Source organism: Branchiostoma floridae, chromosome 17 (genome assembly GCF_000003815.2).
Source record: "Branchiostoma floridae strain S238N-H82 chromosome 17, Bfl_VNyyK, whole genome shotgun sequence".
In the NCBI taxonomy this organism is placed as follows: Eukaryota; Metazoa; Chordata; class Leptocardii; order Amphioxiformes; family Branchiostomatidae; genus Branchiostoma; species Branchiostoma floridae.
In genome coordinates this window covers 9,981,209-10,001,708 of record NC_049995.1, presented here as the reverse complement: position 1 = coordinate 10,001,708, position 20,500 = coordinate 9,981,209, and the positions used below count along the sequence as shown (strand labels likewise).

General features: G+C 45.9%; 3 protein-coding genes and 1 long non-coding RNA gene across 5 annotated transcripts in view; 1 reads left to right on the top strand and 3 right to left on the bottom strand.

Moving 5' to 3' along the window:
* Positions 1–14,000, bottom strand: part of LOC118404660 (dipeptidyl peptidase 1-like) — a 23,935-nt gene extending 9,935 nt beyond the window's left edge. Inside the window, exons 1-4 of the mRNA XM_035803901.1 lie at positions 13,486–14,000; positions 11,614–11,792; positions 10,911–11,116; positions 10,447–10,596 (exon numbers count right to left, since the gene is read on the bottom strand). Of these exons, the coding sequence (XP_035659794.1) occupies positions 10,447–10,596; positions 10,911–11,116; positions 11,614–11,792; positions 13,486–13,602 (652 nt within the window). The 5' untranslated portion in view covers positions 13,603–14,000. The remainder of the gene's footprint in view (positions 1–10,446; positions 10,597–10,910; positions 11,117–11,613; positions 11,793–13,485) is intronic.
* A 247-nt stretch (positions 14,001–14,247) lies between these two features.
* LOC118404484 (tetratricopeptide repeat protein 32-like) overlaps positions 14,248–20,500 on the bottom strand; it is a 9,591-nt gene continuing 3,338 nt past the window's right edge. Inside the window, exons 2-3 of the mRNA XM_035803568.1 lie at positions 16,218–16,375; positions 14,248–14,893 (exon numbers count right to left, since the gene is read on the bottom strand). Of these exons, the coding sequence (XP_035659461.1) occupies positions 14,739–14,893; positions 16,218–16,375 (313 nt within the window). The 3' untranslated portion in view covers positions 14,248–14,738. The remainder of the gene's footprint in view (positions 14,894–16,217; positions 16,376–20,500) is intronic.
* Positions 17,241–19,534, top strand: LOC118404485. The gene is made up of 4 exons (XR_004829774.1): positions 17,241–17,425; positions 18,205–18,313; positions 18,646–18,713; positions 19,085–19,534. It is a non-coding gene; the product is annotated as an uncharacterized LOC118404485 (long non-coding RNA).
* LOC118404483 overlaps positions 19,366–20,500 on the bottom strand; it is a 3,858-nt gene continuing 2,723 nt past the window's right edge. Inside the window, exons 6-7 of one of the 2 annotated variants that reach the window (XM_035803567.1) lie at positions 20,344–20,432; positions 19,366–19,614 (exon numbers count right to left, since the gene is read on the bottom strand). In XM_035803567.1, the coding sequence (XP_035659460.1) occupies positions 19,569–19,614; positions 20,344–20,432 (135 nt within the window). In that variant the 3' untranslated portion in view covers positions 19,366–19,568. Of the gene's footprint in view, positions 20,031–20,296; positions 20,433–20,500 lie in introns of both variants that reach the window. The other variant, XM_035803566.1, reaches the window with a different exon arrangement.

The window sequence follows — 20,500 nt, the reverse complement described above, 5'->3', positions numbered from 1 at the left end:
GCGGTGTTGGGATGACGTCCTCGCTCTCTCCGTCTGAAGATCTTCCCACGGGCGGTGCGGCTCTTGTGACGTTGGATCACGGACAGCCGGGTCGGGTGCCTGATAGCGGCTTCCGGCGCATTGATGCGTGCCAGGCCCCTGGCAAAAGATTGCCAGCCGGTGGGATTGAACCCTTGCCTCTTTTGCATCGCGTCTCTAATCAAGTCGGACACATTTGAACCCGGGACCACTTGTTTGTTGTAGAGCAACTGTCCCTGATCGTTGTAACCGATGATGTCTCCACCCTTGTGTTTGATGACGTTGAGCATCTGTCGTGCGCGAGCTTTCATGGTCTTGGGAAAGGCCTCCAGTATGCTCTGGTCTTCTTTACCACTGGATACGGGGGTGCTGGGAGACGTTCCATCCGTGCTGGCGTCCGTGGTAGCGGTGTTGGTGACGGTAGTAGGTGAGGACAACACCCTCACCGTGACTGGCTCTGTGCGACGCTTATCTCTGTACGTCAGATAACGCTGCAAGAGTTGTTGGTACAAGGTAGCTTTCTCGTCGTCCGGAAGATCAGGCCGTTCCATCACCGACTTCATTTCCTCGTCCAAGGTAACGGCGGTCTTGACCAGGGGAGACGTCTGTTCTTGTTGCTTAGCCTGAATCGTTGAGAGCAATTCTTGCGGCACGAGTGCCATCTTTCTGCTATGTTCCATGACGACGTTACTTCCGTCCACCTCCAAATAAGGAGCTAATTGCAGAAATAATAGGACTGAGTAGAAGAGACAGGAACCCACCCTTCTGGATCAACGTCTGCCTTTTCTTGGTCAGGGGAACCTTCTTATCGCCAAGCTGACGCAGTGTGGCTTTGTGCCGAGCCAGACCTTTCTTCTGGGCAGGTGTGAGACGAACGTTGCCCTTCAAGACGTTGTGCGTGCAGTCACAAATCGATTTCAAGAGATCGTTAGGGGCGGACGACAGGATGGCTTTTCGCAATTTCGGGTTGGCCTTGCTCAACACCCGGAGACAATCGGCGTGACGATGTAACCTCTTCGACATCTTCGGCAAAATGAGACCGCGACGTGGTCGAACGGAACGTTTTATCACTTTCTCAGGTACACTTGGGGTTGTGGCGTCAGCATGTTTGTTCTCACGCGCAGGTCCTCAGGCGTTTCGGGATGGAGGTCAAGGAAGAGATGTCCGTACGTCGTCTTATTCACGGCGTCCTCGTAACACTCTCGAAGAAATTTACCGTGCCCCGGGTACATTTGCCGAGCTAACGTGGTGATCATGCTTTGATCCCTTGGCGATTTGAACAGGACGATGTAACTGGAGTTAAGAGAAATGGTTCTCAGGCCTTGAAAGAACAAATTCTGAACGAGAAAAATCACGGACAAGTCACGATGACGGCTGGCTCGGGTAAACAATTTCGTTACCCTTTGATCCGTGTCCTTGGCCGACTCAATCATGAGATCATCAATCACGAGCGCGTTTCGGCATGACGGCTTAATGACGTCATTCCAATTGTTGGGAAGGCCTTCTACGAACTGAACTTTTGACCCTAGTTTCGAAGTCAGCTCGCGGTGCAGCTTGTCCTGAAACTCCGAATAACACCACACCACGTGTTGAAAGGGACCGGGATCGATCCAACTGGCTCCCGTCGTCAGTAGTTTTTGAGCAAAATATGATTTCCCAGACCCAGAACAGCCCGCGAGAACCATCCGACATGGATGGTGTACTCTCGCATCCATACCTGCAAATGACGTCAACTCTGCCCAGCAGTACTATTTATCTATCTATCTACTATACTATAATAATGACAAACAACGTTTCTGCGCATTTATTTCCAACAGAGGCGAGTCATGGCAGCAGCATTTCATCATCACACGATTGCTTTACAATATACATCTATGCGCAATATATGACACACTAGCCGCTCTAAATATCGAGAGGGAGAGTGGTGACCTTGTCATTCTTTACTTTTCGTTTGGGATAAAAGTACGAAAAGGCATCTCGAGTTTGCGTGTACGTGTGTATTTCGTTTTCGTGCACGCGAAACCCTTTGTTGATGCCCTGCCCGCTTTTCTTGGTCTGCAAGACGTTCAGGTACTTGAGGTGATTGATGACGTTACATCGTTTGCTCACTCCTTTGCCACTGAATTTGTCGTCATTCGCTTCATCTCCGCCGAAACAGTAATACGTTTTACTGCACAGACCGACAATACCGCTCCCGGACCATTCTTCTTTGAACAGCCCGGGGGTGCGCTTGTCGTAAGCCGCGTTCTGTTTGGTGTCTGTTCGGGGAAACCAGTCAGATTTCTCGCGGTCGTACGACTCCAGCATGTCCGGTTTGATCACGTCCTCCAGCTTGTCCGCCGAAATGGCAATGTAAGCGGAGTCCGTGTCCATTTCACAGTACTGGAAATCGGACACGTCCACGAACTTTAACATGAAGTCGTAGTAAAAGGCAAGCATACGCAATTTGGCGTATTGGTATACGAAGAAGCCAATTTGCATGGGAAGGTTAAACTTGATGGTGCGCTTTGCCGACTCAATTTCAAAGAAATTTTTGTCGTTGACCACGATCAGATGCCGAAACCGCGAAGTGTTGATCTTTCGAGTGGCGGTCACGACGTCTTGGCAATACTCGACGTCTGTTTGTTTTTCTTTGTTGGTGACCGTCTTGCCATAGCCAGAATTACCGATCAGCTTCATGGTGTCGGCGATGATCTTCTTGGTTTTGTCCTCGTCACCCTTACGTCTCGCATCGCTAACGGCATCTCCGAAAGCTTTAAAACTGGGTTTGGGTCTGTACTCCATCACCTGGTAGATGCGAGTGACCTTCAAGCCGTGGTCGAGATACCAGTTGAGTAAGGGCGAAGCCAAGAGGATCTTTTGACCGAACATACTACCGATGAGCGATCGCCTGGGTTTGGACATAATGCGATGATCCACGGCGTACTCCTTCATGTGCTCGCCAATATCGTAGATGGAAATCTCGACGTTCTTAAATATCGGAGGCATTTCGGCGAAGCGCGACTTGAGATCCGCGGGGACCTCGATGTCGCATTCCACCGCTCCAAACAACTCCTTCGAGCGAACAGCCTGGAGGACGCGTTCACCGGTCATGTCGGGAAGATGTTCGGTGGGAGTCTTGCGGCCTTCCAAAAAAGACGCCAATCGGACGTCGGCTCTTACCAAGTTTCTCCACTGACACTCCCACATTTCGGTGACCGCATACCCGCACGCTCGCAGGTACTCGGTCGTTTGGGCCGTTTCCGCCCTCAAAGTCGCGAAAGACTTGCCGCGACGATCGTTGAAGAATTCGCCTTTGGTCAAGGGGCAGCGGTGACCGTGCCAATAGCAACCGTGAAACTGAAAGATTTCCCCGGTGTCGGAACAGAAACCGTCCACCGGAATTCGACGTGAACCGATGCGCTTCTCTGTGCTGTTGAATTTGTGCCGAATGACGAGGTTCCGCTCTTGGGCCACCCAGTCTAACCAGTCGACGGCCATTCGTCCCCACTGAGGTGTAGAATATTCTCTTTCGAACCCCGTGTCTTCCCGCCGCCGAATGTAATGGCCGGAGGGCATGTCCTGCATCAGGGCCCACAGATATAACGCATTCGCGTCGTAGCCAATGACCTTTTGACAAGGTTTCGGTTCCCTGCCCAACAATTTCATCTCGTCGGCCCTGATGTAGGTCTTGCCCTTCTCGTGGTACCTATGAAAGATGATGCTGGGTCCCCCCACTATGTTGTCTTTATACAATCTGTACACCTCCTCATTGTCAGGAAGAGTAAAGTACGTATCGTGCGGCAGGTTCATGAATAGGTACTTAAGTGTCAGACCCGGGACGCTAATGCCATCCTTAAACATGTCTATACCTTTGTCCTGGTAGAACTCTGTCATCTTTTGCACGGCTTCCACCATGGGGCTAACGTCCTTGTTGTTGTACCATATTAGGAAGTCTCTCATGGTCGTCATACCCTGCTCTTCCCACACGCGCTGACAGTACAGATAATCCTCCTCCGAGATGTCGGACTGTCGCAGGTTGCTATGGAAGGCGGCTCGTGGTGGTAGCCGCGTGTGCTCCAACTTGTCCAAGCTGTCCATCCATTCGTACGGGAAGAATCCCTTTGTCTCCTGGCAGCCGTACGCCTTCAGCAGGATAGAGTAGGAGAAGCCCGGAGCCACATAATTGATGAGATCCAGGAATTTGAGGTCGTCCGTTTCAATCGACATGTACGTGTTGTTCTTCTTGATGGGCCGGAGTTTGCTTGTAGATCGCAGCAGCAGCGGGAGGAACACTTTTTTGATGGCGTTCAGGTCATACTTCCCACCGTTGAAACTAAGGACCACCAGCTGACTCATGTACTTGTTCAGTTCCTCCATCAGTTTGGTCATGTAATGTTCTTTCCGGCGTTTTTCTTTTCGCTTCGCCTTGTCAAGTATGTCTTTCGGAGATTCTCCTTCCGTTTGTTCTTCTTCGTCTTCCTCTTTCTCCAAATCCCTTTGCCGAATTTCTTCCATTTTGTCCAACGCCCAGCCAAACTTTTCCGACAGAAGGGAGTACGCCTTACGACTGATTTGCTGTAGGAAATTCAACAAGTCTTCAGCCACTTTTGTCGGGTCGCCTTCGGACACGAAACATTCTGGGTCGGTGTATTCAGGGACGTTTGAGCAGACGCTCACGCTCAAGAGTTCGTGCGCCGCCTCCCACGTCATCTTGTCCGTCTTTTGATCAGTCAGTGGTTTTAGAAGACATTCTATATCGAAACAGGCGCGGTAGGGATAGTAACGATCTTCTTCGGGGACGACGATCCCTTCGTCCTGCAGCTTTTCAAAGATGGTCTGCGGTAGATGGTAGGCGCCCCCCGGATACTCCTTGGTCACCTTACCGTCGCACGTGCGAATGTGTCTTTCGCAATTACCACGGTGCATCCACCTCTTTCCACATTGCGGACACGCGTACGACTTGGCGTAGGCCTTAAAATCCTTAATGTAACTGTAATGTTGCTCGCAGAGATTCAGGTACATCGTATTGTTGTGTGTAGACAGGGGACGTCTCACCAACTCCGCAAAGAAGTCGTCATCTTCGGCGTCTTCATCGCGATTGGGCTGTAGAGCATAAACGTACACGTCGACCTCGAACAATTTCTCTATGTCCTCCAAATGTTTAAGAGATACGCCTTTAAACTGTTTGGCCGTCTTACCCATCCACGCCAGGTACTCTCTGAAGAGGCTCTTGGTCGTCCTTTCCAGCTTGGTGCGATCGCATTGCCGATGGAGTGCCAGGCATCGGAAAAAGCAGAGCTTGTCCGTGTACGGGCCAACTCTATCGCCTAGAAGAGCGATGATGGACCTGCTGTTCTTGATGTAGTCTGTAAGCGTCCCGGGGGCACCGATCGGATGGTCCTTGATTTTGTTCACGTAAAACATGACGTTCACCATCTTCTGCAGGACTGACTTACTGTTGGGGCGCTCCTGTCGCGCCTTCTCCATGTGATCGACCTCTTCGATCTTGTCTAGGAACCGTCGGACACCATCCTCGTTTTCCACTTGGACAGGTTCTGGTAAAAATCCGTTATTATTTTCACAGGGGTAAAAATATCGCAGTGCTCCCGTTTCCCCGTCCTGGAGAATGAACCCGAACGATAGGTTGATCTTAAAGACGGTTTGCTGGTCGCCAAAGATGGCCCATACGTTGTCGGCCAGATCGCTAGGATTTTCGGACTCCAGTCGAAAGTTTTACGTGTCCTGGATGTTTTGGCCCCGCTTGAACTGCGTCCTAATCATAGACCACTTCTGCCGGTACAGATTCTGAACAGCCCCGTCTTCGTGCTGGGGAATCAGCTCTTCCGATACGTCCTCTGGATCTTCCTCAAAAGGAAATGCGTCGTCGTCTCCTGCGGGTTGGATGTGGCGTCGTTTCGCTTTGGGCTCGGCCCCTCCCGCGGGGGAAACCCTCTTCCGCGGACGGGAGGTTGACGCCACGGGGTGTGCGGCTTCTCGGTGCGCCTGCAGGGCGTGGACCGTGTCAAACGCCACGTTACACGGTCGGCACCAGAACGTGAGGGCCGGCCTGGGTTTATCGTGCAGCCGCCGATGTTGCAGTAGATTGTCCCGTCTAGGAAACTTTTTGCCGCAAAAATCGCACTCGTGCGTGGGCGCGGTCGGGTCGTGGGACTTCTGATGTCGTTTGAAACTATCAAGACGGTCAAAGCTTTTGTCGCAGATCTCGCAGTGGTAGGTAGTTGTGTCGTGGGACTTTTGGTGACGGGTGAGATTGCGTTTTTGGGTGAAGGTTTTTCCGCACTTTTCACAAGTAAACGCCATGGTTAGTTGACTGTACTCTTGATCATTGCTGGGTTCTGAAAGAACATACAAAGCTTTGTTTGAAAAGCTGAATTTGTAAAATACTACAGTGCTTTTGCTAGAGCGACGACCGCACACTCATCAGTATTCAAACAAAGAAAGGGCTTCGGTGCTCTTTTGTGAGACCTTTTGTGACTGAACAAAATCGTTTTTTGCCGGTCAGGAATACTTGTTTTGGTAGCGGAGAAGTTTTTCCACTTACCGAAAGAAAGAGACGATCCGTCTGTAGCGGTACTGCGGTCATTCAAGTAGGTGGCACGACAGAATCGGGGCACAGTCCGGGGTGACCCCCAGGCCAACTGATCGCCGGTGTCTCGCCTGTGGCCTTTTTATTGATTGGCTAGCCAAATATGGACATGTCCCTTCACGAAGAGCAGATGGTCATTTGCATAACAAAACGGGCCACTTCCGCCCAGAGCGAGTTGGTGAGGAGGAACGAAGCAGGCAGGCAGGACAACTTGCTTGGACTCCGTCTATTGTCTGGGCGACGACTCCGTCTATTGTCTCCTGGCAGGGAACAACAAAGGGCCATCTGTGGTTCTTCAGCAGCAGGGTCGACTTTGGGCCAGAGGCCAATTTGCATTTGAAAACGGGCCCCCTTTAGCCCACGTAACGTTTGGCCAAGAACCCTGTTCAACTTGTTGATAAAGCTTTTACATTTCCTCCTTGCCTCCTCGATTCCCAGAAGTTAGGGCTGACCATGTATGTCCGATAACGTAGTGTCCGGCCAGCGCTTAATTCACCGCTGTCTTGTCTGCTCGGTACGCGGGTGGTGGTAACTGTAATTTGTCCGCACGGCCCTCTCCAAGCGGAAGAGTTGGTTTTGTTCCCAGCCGTGTGTACACCAAGCAGGGGCCAATTTGCATTTCAAAACGGGCCCAATTCAGCCCACGTAACGTTTGGCAAAGAACCCTTTTCAAGTTGTTTTACGGACCTTCCTTCCCTCCTCCAGTTCCCATGAGTTAGGGCTGGCCATGTATGTACGTACAACGCAGTGTCCAGACAGCACCGTTCTCTGTTGTCTTGTAGCTGCTCAGAATGTGTGGGACGCTCACTGTACGGGCCTGACTCCGCACGGGCCTGGCTCCAAGTGGCAGAATTGCTTCTGTTCCAAGCCATGTGCACACAAAGCCGCGGTGACCAATCCGTCTATTGTTTCCTACCCGCACAAGAACAATGCCACCATCTGGCGTTCTTCATCGCGGCCACCAAGGGCCGGGCCAGCGAGGTCAACTAGGGGCCAGAGGCCGATTTGCATTTCAAAACGGGCCCAATTCAGCCCACGTAACGTTTGGCAAAGAACCCTTTTCAAGTTGTTTTACGGACCTTCCTTCCCTCCTCCAGTTCCCATGAGTTAGGGCTGGCCATGTATGTACGTACAACGCAGTGTCCAGACAGCACCGTTCTCTGTTGTCTTGTAGCTGCTCAGAATGTGTGGGACGCTCACTGTACGGGCCTGACTCCGCACGGGTCTGACTCCAAGTGCATTGTTAGCTCTCTCCCAAGCCGTGTGCATACCAAGCCGCGGTGACCAATCCGTCTATTGTTTCCTACCCGCACAAGAACAATGCCACCATCTGGCATTCTTCAGCGCGACCACCAAGGGTCGGGGCCAGCGGGGTCAACCAGGGGCCAGAGGCCGATTTGCATTTCAATACGGGCCCACTTTATCCCACGTAACGTTTGGCCAAGAACCCTGTTCAACTTGTTGATAAAGGTTTTGCGTTTCTTCCTTACCTCCTCGGTTCCAATGAGTTAGGGCTGGCCATGTATGAATGAGTTAGGGCTGGCCATGTATGTACGTACAACGCAGTGTCCAGACAGCACCGTTCTCTGTTGTCTTGTAGCTGCTCAGAATGTGTGACGCTCACTGTACGGGCCTGACTCCTCACGGGCCTGACTCCAAGTGCATTGTTAGCTCTCTCCCAAGCCGTGTGCATACCAAGCCGCGGCGTCTATTGTTTCCTACCCACACAAGAACAATGGGCCATCTGGCGTTGTTCAGCACGGGCAACTAGGTTCCGCGGCCAGCGGTGAACAATAGGGCGGGTTGTCATAGTTACCTTGGTGGGTCAAAAGTTCAGCCTGACCTCTGTTTCACCCCGACTTGAGCTAAGGAATTACATATCCCCCCTAAACTCTGTATATCTGGACCAATCAGAGTACCGACTCGTCTGATGCAAATGTAAATATGCAAATATATGGTGACAGACAAGATAAAAGGTCTTCCTTTTTTTGCTAACAGAACCGCCGCAAGATGCTTCCAGCGCAGCCATCGAAGTCTAACCAGCTGTCCGTACTTAAGGTCTCTGTAGACCGAGAGATGCAGTGTGAGCCCCTACTGCGTGAAAACTCCAGACGCTTCGTCATTTTTCCCATCCAGTACCACGACATCTGGCGCATGTACAAGAAGGCTGTAGCATCATTCTGGACAACGGAGGAAGTTGATCTCTCTAAGGATTTGGAGCATTGGGAGAGTCTGAATGACAACGAAAAACACTTCATCAAACACGTCCTGGCATTCTTTGCAGCTAGTGACGGAATCGTGAATGAAAATCTGGTAGAGAGATTCACCAAAGAGGTGCAGGTGCCTGAGGTGAGGTGCTTCTATGGCTTCCAGATTGCCATTGAGAACATCCATTCTGAAATGTACAGCCTCTTAATCGACACCTACGTGAAGGATCCGCATGAAAGAGAGCATCTGTTCAGTGCGATTGAGACCATACCTTGTGTAAAGAAGAAAGCTGACTGGGCCCTAAAGTGGACCGGAGACGAGAAAAGCACTTTTGGGGATCGTGTTGTTGCGTTTGCTGCTGTGGAAGGGATATTTTTCTCCGGGGCCTTTGCAGCAATTTTCTGGTTGAGGAAAAGAGGACTTATGCCAGGGCTGACTTTCTCTAATGAGCTGATCAGTAGAGACGAGGGTCTGCACACCGACTTTGCCTGTCTTATGGTCAGCTATCTGATCAATAAGCCCAGTCAAGAGCGCATTCACCAGATTATCGACAATGCTGTTAAGATTGAGCAAGAGTTCCTGACGGAAGCTCTTCCTGTGAAGCTGATTGGGATGAATCAAGACCTGATGAAACAGTACATCGAGTTTGTCGCAGATAGGCTGCTGGGAGAACTCATGTGCAGTAAGCTTTACAACAGCGAGAACCCCTTTGACTTCATGGAGAACATTTCTCTGGAGGGAAAGACCAACTTCTTTGAGAAGAAGGTGGGAGAGTATCAGAAGATGGGGGTGATGTCTTCCTCTGAACAGCAGAAGTTCACGCTAGATGCTGACTTTTGAAAGTACAGAATAAAAGAACGGAAAAATCAGACGGTCATTGTCATGTTTGTTTATTTTTGACTTTGTAACGTAGAGACTTAGAACCAGGCCAAATAAGGGCATGTCTTTCACGATTGGGGAGGGGGAGGTTCATTTGTGGCGAGGGGGGTGTATCAAAAGGGAACATAATATCTGACCTCTGACCTGCGCCTGAATACATTATATCTGACCTCTGACCTGCGCCTGAATACATAATATGTGACTTCTGACCTCTGACCCGCCCTGACAAAATAATATCTGACCTCTGACCTGCTCCACTAGGCAGGCGATGACCTTTGACCTGCGCCTGCTTGCGCCTGAATAATAATAGTCAGCGTACACCTACTATACTACTTACGTCTACGTCGGGTATGCGCTCTTAGACACTTTTTACAATGTTCTTTTTTTTCTATTTGCTTTGAACAGACGAGGACAATGTGGCACTGCACTCAAGTTTGTTACTTATATTTACAGTGCCACATAAACAGTATGTACAATAAGCGGTATACACAGTACAGAGTGTAAAGGCTGTCTTTTTTTTTACCTCCCTGACCGAAGTCAGGTACCAATTTTTAAAACCTGGGTAAAGTGAGGAAGGTCATGCAAAGTGCCTTTCCCAAGATCACAACGTCGGGGGCACGGCGGGTATCGAACTCAGGACCTCTAGATTCCAAACCGAACGCTCTACCAGTTACGCCACACGCGTCGCCACCGTCGTTTTTTTTAGCAACAGTCATTTCAAATTTTTGTTTTCATTTGTTCAATTTTCTTACCTTCTCTCGTTGCTTTGTCCATGGTCGCCGGTAGGGGGAAGCTCTGTGTGGAGGACGGACCACCTGCCATCATCGCCATGTTGGAAATCTTCATCCCGTGGTATTCTGGGTAGGTCACGGCCTTCCATGACCTTTGCACACTATTTATTCCTGATGATGAAAAAAACAACAACAACATCGTCTTCATATCTTAAATACTTTTTACAGAAGAAGCCGTTTAATTTCACACCCCATTTTCCAGCGTATTTCTCCGGGCGACGTAACATTGCAAAGTTATCCAGCCTAATAAAACAAACAAACAAACAAACAAACCGGTTTGGGACTTTGGGATTTCACAAAGTTCCTGTCCAGCTGCAATGTAATGTTTAAACTGATATTGGTTATTAACCAGATGAGTTAAAATGGTGCAAATGGCCCATTTCATAATTAGATGGAGTTCCATGATACAATGTAGTTGTTCTTACCTTTTATAAAGTCTGGGTTGTTCCTAAACGTCCCGTCAAAATCATCCCTATGCACTCGTCGAGTTGTGACAGGATCTACATCCGGGACACTTTGAGAAAACTGGATACCATAGTAACAGGCCCAGTCTTTCCCCAGAGTGTCATGTGACCATCCTGCGAACGTGGAGTTGCAGAAACTCGTCACCACGTCATCTTCTTTCGTGTATCTATGAAAAATATGTAAGATTCGCTTAATCATTTCTCATATATAATAGTTTACTAGTTTGAATCAAAGAGAATAACAAAAGACTTTAAGATAGAGAAATCTAAAGACGGACATAGAGAGTGTGTGTGACAGAGAGAGCAAGGAAGATAGGCATACAGAAAGGCAAAGAAATAAAGGAAGTGAAAGAGAAAAGGTACACTGAAAGAGGCAGAAGACAACGAGAAAACGAAGAGAATAAAACAAGACAGAGGCCTAAAGGGAGAGAGAAGGAGAGAGAATGAAACGGAAAGAGAAGGACAGGGAAAGACGGACAGGGAAAGAGCTAGAGAGCAAGAGAACGGCAGACAGAGGGGGCAGAGACAGAGGGGTGTGGGGGTGTGGGGGTAGGAAGGACAGAGAGAGAAAATTAAAGGGAAGGCCAGGAAACAAATGGAGGGTAATGTAGATACTTCAAAGGGAGGGAAAGAGAGACGAAAAGAAACATTGTTTTAAACTTACGATGAGAAGGCGAAGTATTTCCTCTGGTTGATGACCACCTCGAAGCCCTGGTTGTAGATCATGGTCCAGAAGCCCTTGTTGCCATCCTTGTCTAGCACAACATCCGGGAACAGGAGGCTCAACTTAAAGCTCTCAACTGCAGTGAAGGAGCTGCACCTCAGACGGCTATCGTAACCACCCTGTGAAAATAACGGAGATCGTTAGTGTATATTTCTCTTGAAGAATTTAAATCTGTATCTGCCCAGTCGATATAACCACAAAAACCGTAACGCACGGGCTTCTTTTTCTGTTTTTGCAGCCGGTTTAATTGTCCTTCAATGTAAGGGTGCAGTCACCCGAGCGTGTATATCAAGTCTGTAAGACCTCATGCGGAATTGATGTATTTTTTTTTCATTTACTTAGAGTTCACCGCAAAACAAGGCTCGTGAAGCCACTCAAGCGTTTTGGCTTACAATGCTGTATTGTGAAGAAAGATGTCTAACACTTGACTTAAACAATTTCAGATTGTACGACGATTGTATACGAATTCACTTTTAAACACGAGCTTTGCAGGCACGTAGCGTGGCAACAGCTGGCTATACTACACTAGTACTAGACGACCTGTCACATCTTTTTGCAAGGCGTTGTTCAAAGATATCTATTGAGGATACTCATGAAGACACTGGCTGCAACTTAAGAACGCGTACGTTTCTGCGGTCGTAGATTGAGATCCAAGCAGTAAGAGGATGAAGGCTGTTTTTTATATTCTTGAATTGCACGTCATATGTTGAATTTTTTTTTTTACTGCATTTGGACATCATGAAGTATGGAATTTCGGTCAATATCTATCATAAAGGATAAAGATGTCAGAGAATCTTCCTGAATGAACATTCGTGTACATTCGTGCTTCAAAGGCTAGGTACAGTTCGTTGATAGTAGGATGTAACAAACATGTACAGGAAAGTAGGAGCAACAATATACAAGTTAAATATACAAAGGTCTTATACTAAACTGATAGAATAGTCAACATTTTCTCGCTTCTTTGTACGTGTGTAGATGCAGGAACAGATAGTTCTTATACAAGGCTTGTCTAAGCGCATTAAAATAGAAATTTAGCCGTTGCATTAAGATGTTCAAAGCACGGAAACTTTGATGCAACTATAGGTGATAATTGTTTTGTACCTAACAATAGTATGTACCGTGGTGCACCTCTCCTGTGCATTTCCTATCGGCAGCTGTTCAACCAAATGACAAGTTACTGAAGATACAATCCGAGATCACCTCACGTTTTATCGCAGCACAGAAAGGACATGTAAAGGAAGTCACGTGGTGCGCTTTGCTCCTTATCTCTTTTCCGCCACGCTTCGGTTACATCCTCCAATACAAAATATAGGCCATGTCAGGACATGTTTTTGCTTACCGCTCTACGTCTGAATTTAGCAAAAGTCATCACGATTCTTACAATGCCACCAATTACACAAAAGACAATGTTCGTGTTTTTCTTTGCTTGAATCTTAACTTTGTTAGCTTAAATTGGTCTCCAGGCCGCATTAAGGTCATTAAGTTAAGAAGGTAGTTAAAGAAAAGACTTTGGAAAAAAGTCTTTGATAAGTATCATTATTGTTATATAAATATAGTACTTTCTCGACGATTAAAGAGAAATACAAGAAGTGTTAATTCATTTTAAAACTTTTGAATTATTTCCAATTAATATAGCGCTAGTTCTAAAGCAATTTTTGCTTGCTTTGCTGTTTTGGTTTCGTGAATTCTCAGAGATCACTGGAGCACATGATCCTGAATGAAAAAAAAAATTGTCAAAACCAGGATCAAGTTTTGGTTTCATGTAAAACAATGCACACATAAACGGATCATAAAAATCCACTATGTACTTACCGGTCCAATGTGAAACTCCCAAACTCCAGCGACTTGTCCCCACGAACAGTTGGCCGGTGTGTCGGCCAAGGTCGCCCGTAGGCCGGACAACATCACGAGCATCAGGACCGCTGTCATGGCGAACTCCCCGACGTTATGCTGATAGAAGGTCCGTTAAATTTCAAATCTAACGGTTGACTTTCAAAATTAAACGGCTACTGATGGAAAAGAGTCGAAAACAGCTCCGATATACGTACGAAGGCGTTGTACCCGGAGAAGGTCCGTTAAATTTCAAACCTAACGGTCACCTTTCAAAATTTAACGGTAACGTCGTTTTTTGGGAGAGGCACTTCAAACACACCAGTCCTAAATACGAATGAAAGCTACTACCCTACGTAACGCCTGGCTTAGGTCTGGCTTAGGTTCTATGAATCTACAATCCTAAAGGTTACCTTTTCAAATTTAACGGTTGTCCTTCATAGCAAGAATGCAGCAATATCTGGACCGGTAAGAATGGTATTTACCCCAATTGTAAAACGTCACGTGTGAGCATTTGATCGGCTACAGCCGGATGCAGGACTGTTCCTGTTGTAAAGATGCGATCAGCTGCCACCAAAGATAGCCGACAGCGGAAGACGAAGTGACTTTCGTACGGAAGTAGAACAACAAGTAGAAAATACACCTATTTCAAGTTGAACTAGAGCTGAAACTAGAGTATGTCTGACTAGAGTATAAAGAAAATAGCTATCTCTGTCAAGGAAAAAAGAAATTCAACATCAATTGTCCTTTGTACAATGTTTATTGCATAGTGCCATAATTTAGATAGTATCAAATACGATTGTCAGATAATCCAGCAAGGCAAGAAGACTGTTCATTCTAGTAGTATAAAATGTACTAGACACCTACTAAGATTCCTGTGTTTCTTTGCCTTTATACACTTACCAGAAGGCCTGTTTTTTTGTGTTTCTTGTAACCTGACTGACCCTACAAAAAGACCTGCTGTCCATTGCCTTTTGTGTCTGCCACTATTACGGAATATAAAATTTTTCAACAATACAAACCTTGTAGTATTATCTACCAACATGTTATCCTCATTTTTAGTCCGTTTCAAAAGAAGTGATATAAAAAATACCTGAATTAATTTATCAATCAATACCGATTCATTCAGTCATCTATGAATTCATTCATTCAGTCACTCATTTATAGTCTGTACTCTTCGTAACCAGTTGGGTAACTTTTCTATACTGACACTGTCATATGTAAGTGTACATGTCCTAGCTCCCCTCAGATTTCCAGTCACTTGTATTGAATCCCTGGTCTCGTTTCTGTTTATCACTCAGAGTTTGTTCCCTGTTGATGTGTGCATCAGGGAAGTCAGGCTGGAGCTCGAGGGCCTTGGTAAAGTCAGCAATGGCAGCATCAAAACGACCTGAAAGGCACCAAAAAAAAATTAATATTTCCACGTTGGTGATAAAAAAGTACACCCCCCCTCTTAATCATTAATGATATGATATACAGTGGAAGCCAGTTAATTGCACCTCGGATAAACGCACACTTCGGGTAATTGCACGGAATCCCCAAATCCCAAACCGTCTCCCATTCACTCCATTGTTAGTGACTTCGCTTATCTGCACGACAAAAAATCACCAACGCCGGATAATTGCACTAATATTTGTCAAACATCGTCAACAAATTGACTGAAAATGCGTGCGAAAAATTGTCAGACACGGTACAAATAAGCCGAAAACGGCCTTTGTGAAGTCGCTATACCGACAACATGTATGAAATTGTTATTGGGATAAAAAGAAAGAGATATTATGGGGTCGGCACCATGAAGAGACGCCCGCCCACTAAAGGTCGTCAAAGCCCGCATTACGATTTGGCAGACAACTTGCTGTGACATAGACAATAAAACCTGTTCTGTATCTGTCCATTTACTTTACTTAGGGTCGCGGGGAAATACTTATGCAGTGGTTTTATGTTCTTGGCAGCCAGTCGGAACAACACAGCGACTCGGCGCCTACAGACGGACATAACACTCGCCTTCGGCGGTGCAATGCTTTAGTTTCGTGATCAGGCAGCTACATGACGTATACAGTAACTTACTTTTAGTTTCGATTTCAAGTCCATTGCAGTACGATGTTTCGTGAAGACATGTATATGACGTCAGGAGCACAACAGGTACAACATTACTGTGTCACGTAAATAAACTGTGCGTTGTACTACCTCCCATACCACTTCTCGGCCCCTCCGACCGTGGTGATGCGGTCCAAATGACCAACTCCGCATTATCGCACACGCCGGATAATTGCACGGAATTCACTGGCAAATTGGGTGTGCAATTAAGCGGCTTCAACTGTACCTGGACATTTCTTTTTAACACCATAAATATCCATCTCTTCTCCCCCTTCTCTTCTGCCCTCTCTCCCATCCCACCTCTCTCAACAATCTCCCTCTTCTCCCCTCTTCCTCCCATCTCTCTTTTCCCCTCCCCTCTTCTCTTCTCCCCCTTTCCCCCTCTTCCATCTCTCCCTCTTCTCTTCTCTTCTCTTCTCTTCTCTTCTCCCCTTCCTCTTTACCTTTCTCCTTCCTTCTCTCCCACTCTTTCTACACCCCTCTTTCTCCCACCCCTCTCTCCACCTCCTTTTCTTCATCCCTCCTCCTAAAATCTCTTTCATCTTCCCTTCTCTATCTAATCTTTCTAGTAGAAGAGATAGAACTGGCAATTAAGTGGTCATGTAAAATGTATTTACCTAATCTATAATGAATCTGTCCTCTGTTGTAGTACGGCACTGCAACATCTGGGGCCACCCCTATCGCTGTAGTGTAGTCTTCCACGGCCTCGTCAAAGTCCACTCTCAAGTACTTGATCTGCCCGCGGTTGTTGTACGCTGTCACAAGATCTGATGTTCTGCAAAAACAGGAAAAGAATCTTCAAGTCAGCAAGGTGGTCAAAGCTGGCAGGGTTGTAAATAGAATGACTCAGAATCTATGGTTCAAATCCCAAGTAGGCCCCAATGTTGTGCACTTGGTATAGATAAAGGCACTTAACACCTATTCCATCACTAGACTTTGGATAGGATGTAAAGGTTTTGTGTTTGCAGAGAGTCATATCTTGAGCATGTTACCCACCACGTAAACGTGTGTGCACGCGCATGCACACACACACACACACACACACACACACACGCACACACACTTTAATATAAAAGTAAAAAACAGAGTAGGGATCCATCTTGGTGTGAGTGGATCAAACCTGTCAGTTTGGTCTTACCTTGGTCTAACCTACATACGAAAACAGATGTGTTATGCTTGAAGATAAACTTACCAGTTTTGCAAAACAAGAAGTTTCCATATACAATCAATTGCCAATCAATCTACTACATCAGTACATGTACTAACACACATATATACTTTGAAATTAAAGACAATCACATTGAGGTTTCTCTGAAGTATTGGTAAAATTTGTTACAAATTCTGTCCGCGCTAAAATGTTGTGATGTACAGTTACAGTAGGCAAAATTTGTATTGACTGCTTATCATTCTATATAAACAGGTCGAATGGTGTGTTACACAAATTAGACAAAATACACTAGCTGCATAGCTCATACACAGTTATAGCCAATACGAGCGATCGCGCTGACGTCACGGTTACGTCACGTGACGTCATGGTAGGCAAAAAGCTGCTGGTGGGCGAGGAGGCGGGCTGAACCCTCCTCGCCCACCAGTTGCGCGCGGGAAACGCAAACATGCCGACCAGTTGTTGTGCGCTGAATTGTACTAACCGGAAGGATAAAGGCAGTAGAAAGAAGTTTTTTTAGAATCCCTGCGGAACCAGGACGAAGGGCTGCATGGCTTAGAGCCTTAAAAAGGTCAGATTTTGAGCAGGGAAAGAAAAACCCGACCGCGGCGTGGACACCACGAGGCCACGAGAGAGTGTGCAGCGACCATTTCATCTCAGGTTTGTGATCTATATGTTTTATATTTTGTTGTTGTCCCCCTTGCATAAATACATTTTTCGTGATGTAATAGTGTACTTTTCGTTACACATCTGCGGAAAGCTTAAGTAAGTTTTGTCGCTGATTCATGCCATATCAAGGATAGTGAATATTAATGTTACATGTATCAAAGTTTTACAGCGCGTCCACGTGGGAGGGGGGGTCTGACTTATAAATAGTGGTAAAGTATCTGGGATGGACGTATACATATATAGTATACCAGAAGTATAACGTACATCACTTAACTGATTGACGAAGACATCTACAAATGTTTTAAAATGTCTTTAAAATCATCTACATCTATATGGGAATACCCCCAGATGGCCCCTACTGGAGCATATTGTGTGGGGAGGCCCCCAGCGGGTAGACCTCCACCTTGGTCCGGACCATTGTGGGATAGTGCAGGGGAAAGAAAGAACCAGACTGTGGAGTTTGATCCACTCACACCGGGATGATCCCCTGCTCTTTTCGATAAGTGTGGTGGGTTCTTTCAGTTTAACATGCCGAGGTGTGTAGCCGAAGCCAGGTACTCATTTTTCACCTTAGTGAAGTGAGGAAATAGGTGTAAAGTATGGTTTAAGTACCTTTCCCAAGGGCACTACAACAAAGTGACCTATCAGGGATTCCAACTCATACTTATCTTTGGATTATGAGTCCTACACCCTAACCACAAGACCAATTGCCACCTCATTTTAAAATCATGTTTATAATACTGACAAGTTCTTTGCTTCTTGCATTGCAGGGAACCCTTCTAAAGACCCTGCAGATCCAGATTACGTCCCAAGCTTGTTTAACCTCCCAACCTCAGCAAGTTGCAATCGTTCAAGAAACCCAGTTGCCAAGAAAGATCGGTAGGTAACATTGGGGTTTTCAATGTTTCTTTATTGAAATTTGATTTACTGCTCATGCTGTTCATGCAGGCAGGCTGTTCATGCCTGTGTGAAACATTGCTATACTCTACCTCCTTGCCTGAGAAGATGACCATGAAAGTTTTACCAAGGATTCAGTTAAATCTCACAAAGATCCTGTAAGTTACTCATGTTAGAGTTTACACCTAGTCAAATGTTTTATATTTCATAACATTCACAGCAGTAATCACTAAATGCTATGCTAACAGAATGTATGTAGGAAACAAAGCATGCAACTTTGATTTACAACTTACAACATGCTTCATTGTTTGCAGGTATATGCGTGCAGCAAAAAGGCTGCGGGTGTCATCAGAGAATGAAGCCCCACCTACATCACTAAATGGTAAGGGCATTACAGAGGGAATAAGAAAAGTGTCTAATGGATACAATCAGTAATCCTAAACATATAAATTCTTGATCAACAGTTTAATCTATCATTCTTGCTCAACAAGTAAATCTATCACTTGTCACTTATTCAACATGAATCACATACCATACACACAAGACTACTTGCTACAAAGTTTATCCGCTTGGTTTTCGGAGTGGGGATATAGATGTGAATCAAGTAGAGAAGCATGCAACCTGCATGAGTAAAATATTGAAACAACAATACATACATATGAATCAGAGTTTAGAACATTCAGTTCAGTTCAGATATATGACACTCATAATCACATAGCACTTTCATTGAACTTCGGATTTGCTTTATTTCAGATGAAGAAATGATCGCTGACCCTCCTCCTGAAAGTGTAGAGACTCTGAGAGACCCCCTTCCTGAAAGTGTAGAGACTCTGAGAGAACAGCTCACAAAAGTACAAGAGGAGAAATGTAAGTTGGAACAGTTTTGCGAGTCCCTTCAAAGTGAAGCTGACAACCTTAGGGAAGAACGTGATCACCTTCAAGAACAAATCAAGAAATCATCAACATCAGCCTCCAATCTCACAGATGCAAAATGCAAGCTCTTCACTGGAATACCTACTGTTGCACTGTTTATGTTTGTGTTTAGACTTGTTAGTGATTTCATTGCTCCTCTAAAGTCCATGTGTCAGCAGGATCAAATACTCATGACTCTCATGAAGTTGAGACTAGGCCTCAAAAATGCTGATCTAGCTTTGAGATTTAGTGTTTCTGCCTCCACAGTTTCAAAAGTCATAAACCGTTGTATTCCAATCTTAGCTGTCCGACTAAAGTTCCTGATTCATTGGCCGTCCAAGGAAACCGTAAAGCGCAATCTTCCCAAAAAATTTCGGAAAAAAAAATACTCAAACTGTAGAGTCATCATTGATTGCTCAGAGATTTTCACTGAGAGGCCATACAATTTAAAGACCCGAGCAAAGACCTGGAGTAACTACAAACACCATCATACGTTCAAATTTCTGGTAGGTATTACACCTTATGGAGCAGTGTCATTTCTGTCCAGTTCCTGGGGTGGAAGAATTTCTGATAAAGACATTACGCTAAAAAGTCGTTTCTATAACAAAGTGGAATATGTAATATCTGTGCCCTGTCTTTAGCTTACAATCCTTATCTAAACAGTAGTTGGCATCTGATAGACACAGATCTGCAGCAGGATAGATGTCCCTGTACTTGTATGGGCACTTGATCTCAATCACAGTTCTTCCATGGCATGAACACTGTCTCATCCCATCAGGAGATGCACCTATATATACAACAGTAATGTTCAAATTAGTGGCAAAGTTTCTGATATTTCAAACATGAACATAATGTACTTACTTTTGATACTTGCCAAATGCTGCAAATGGCACATATTCACTTGGTACGAATACAGTGCAATTGTTAAAACAAGTACATGTATTTCATTGTTACATCAACAAAATCATAAGTCAATTAGACATTGTGTAGTTGGTACTCAATTACATGTACTATACTTCATAAGTTTGAAGTAAGAGCCAAAATTAGCTATACCTATGAAGGGAAAATCCTTGTAGAGAATGAGCCCCACTTCCTCCAATTTCACATCCTTGCAGATGCACAAGGTAGCTTCCAGGTACTGTTGCCTTGCCTTCTCCTCCTGTTTCATCCCCCATTGTATAGCTGGAACCTGAAAGTGAAATTCCCTATTTAGAATTTCTGACATAAAAAGCACAAATGAATTACATCTCTAATATG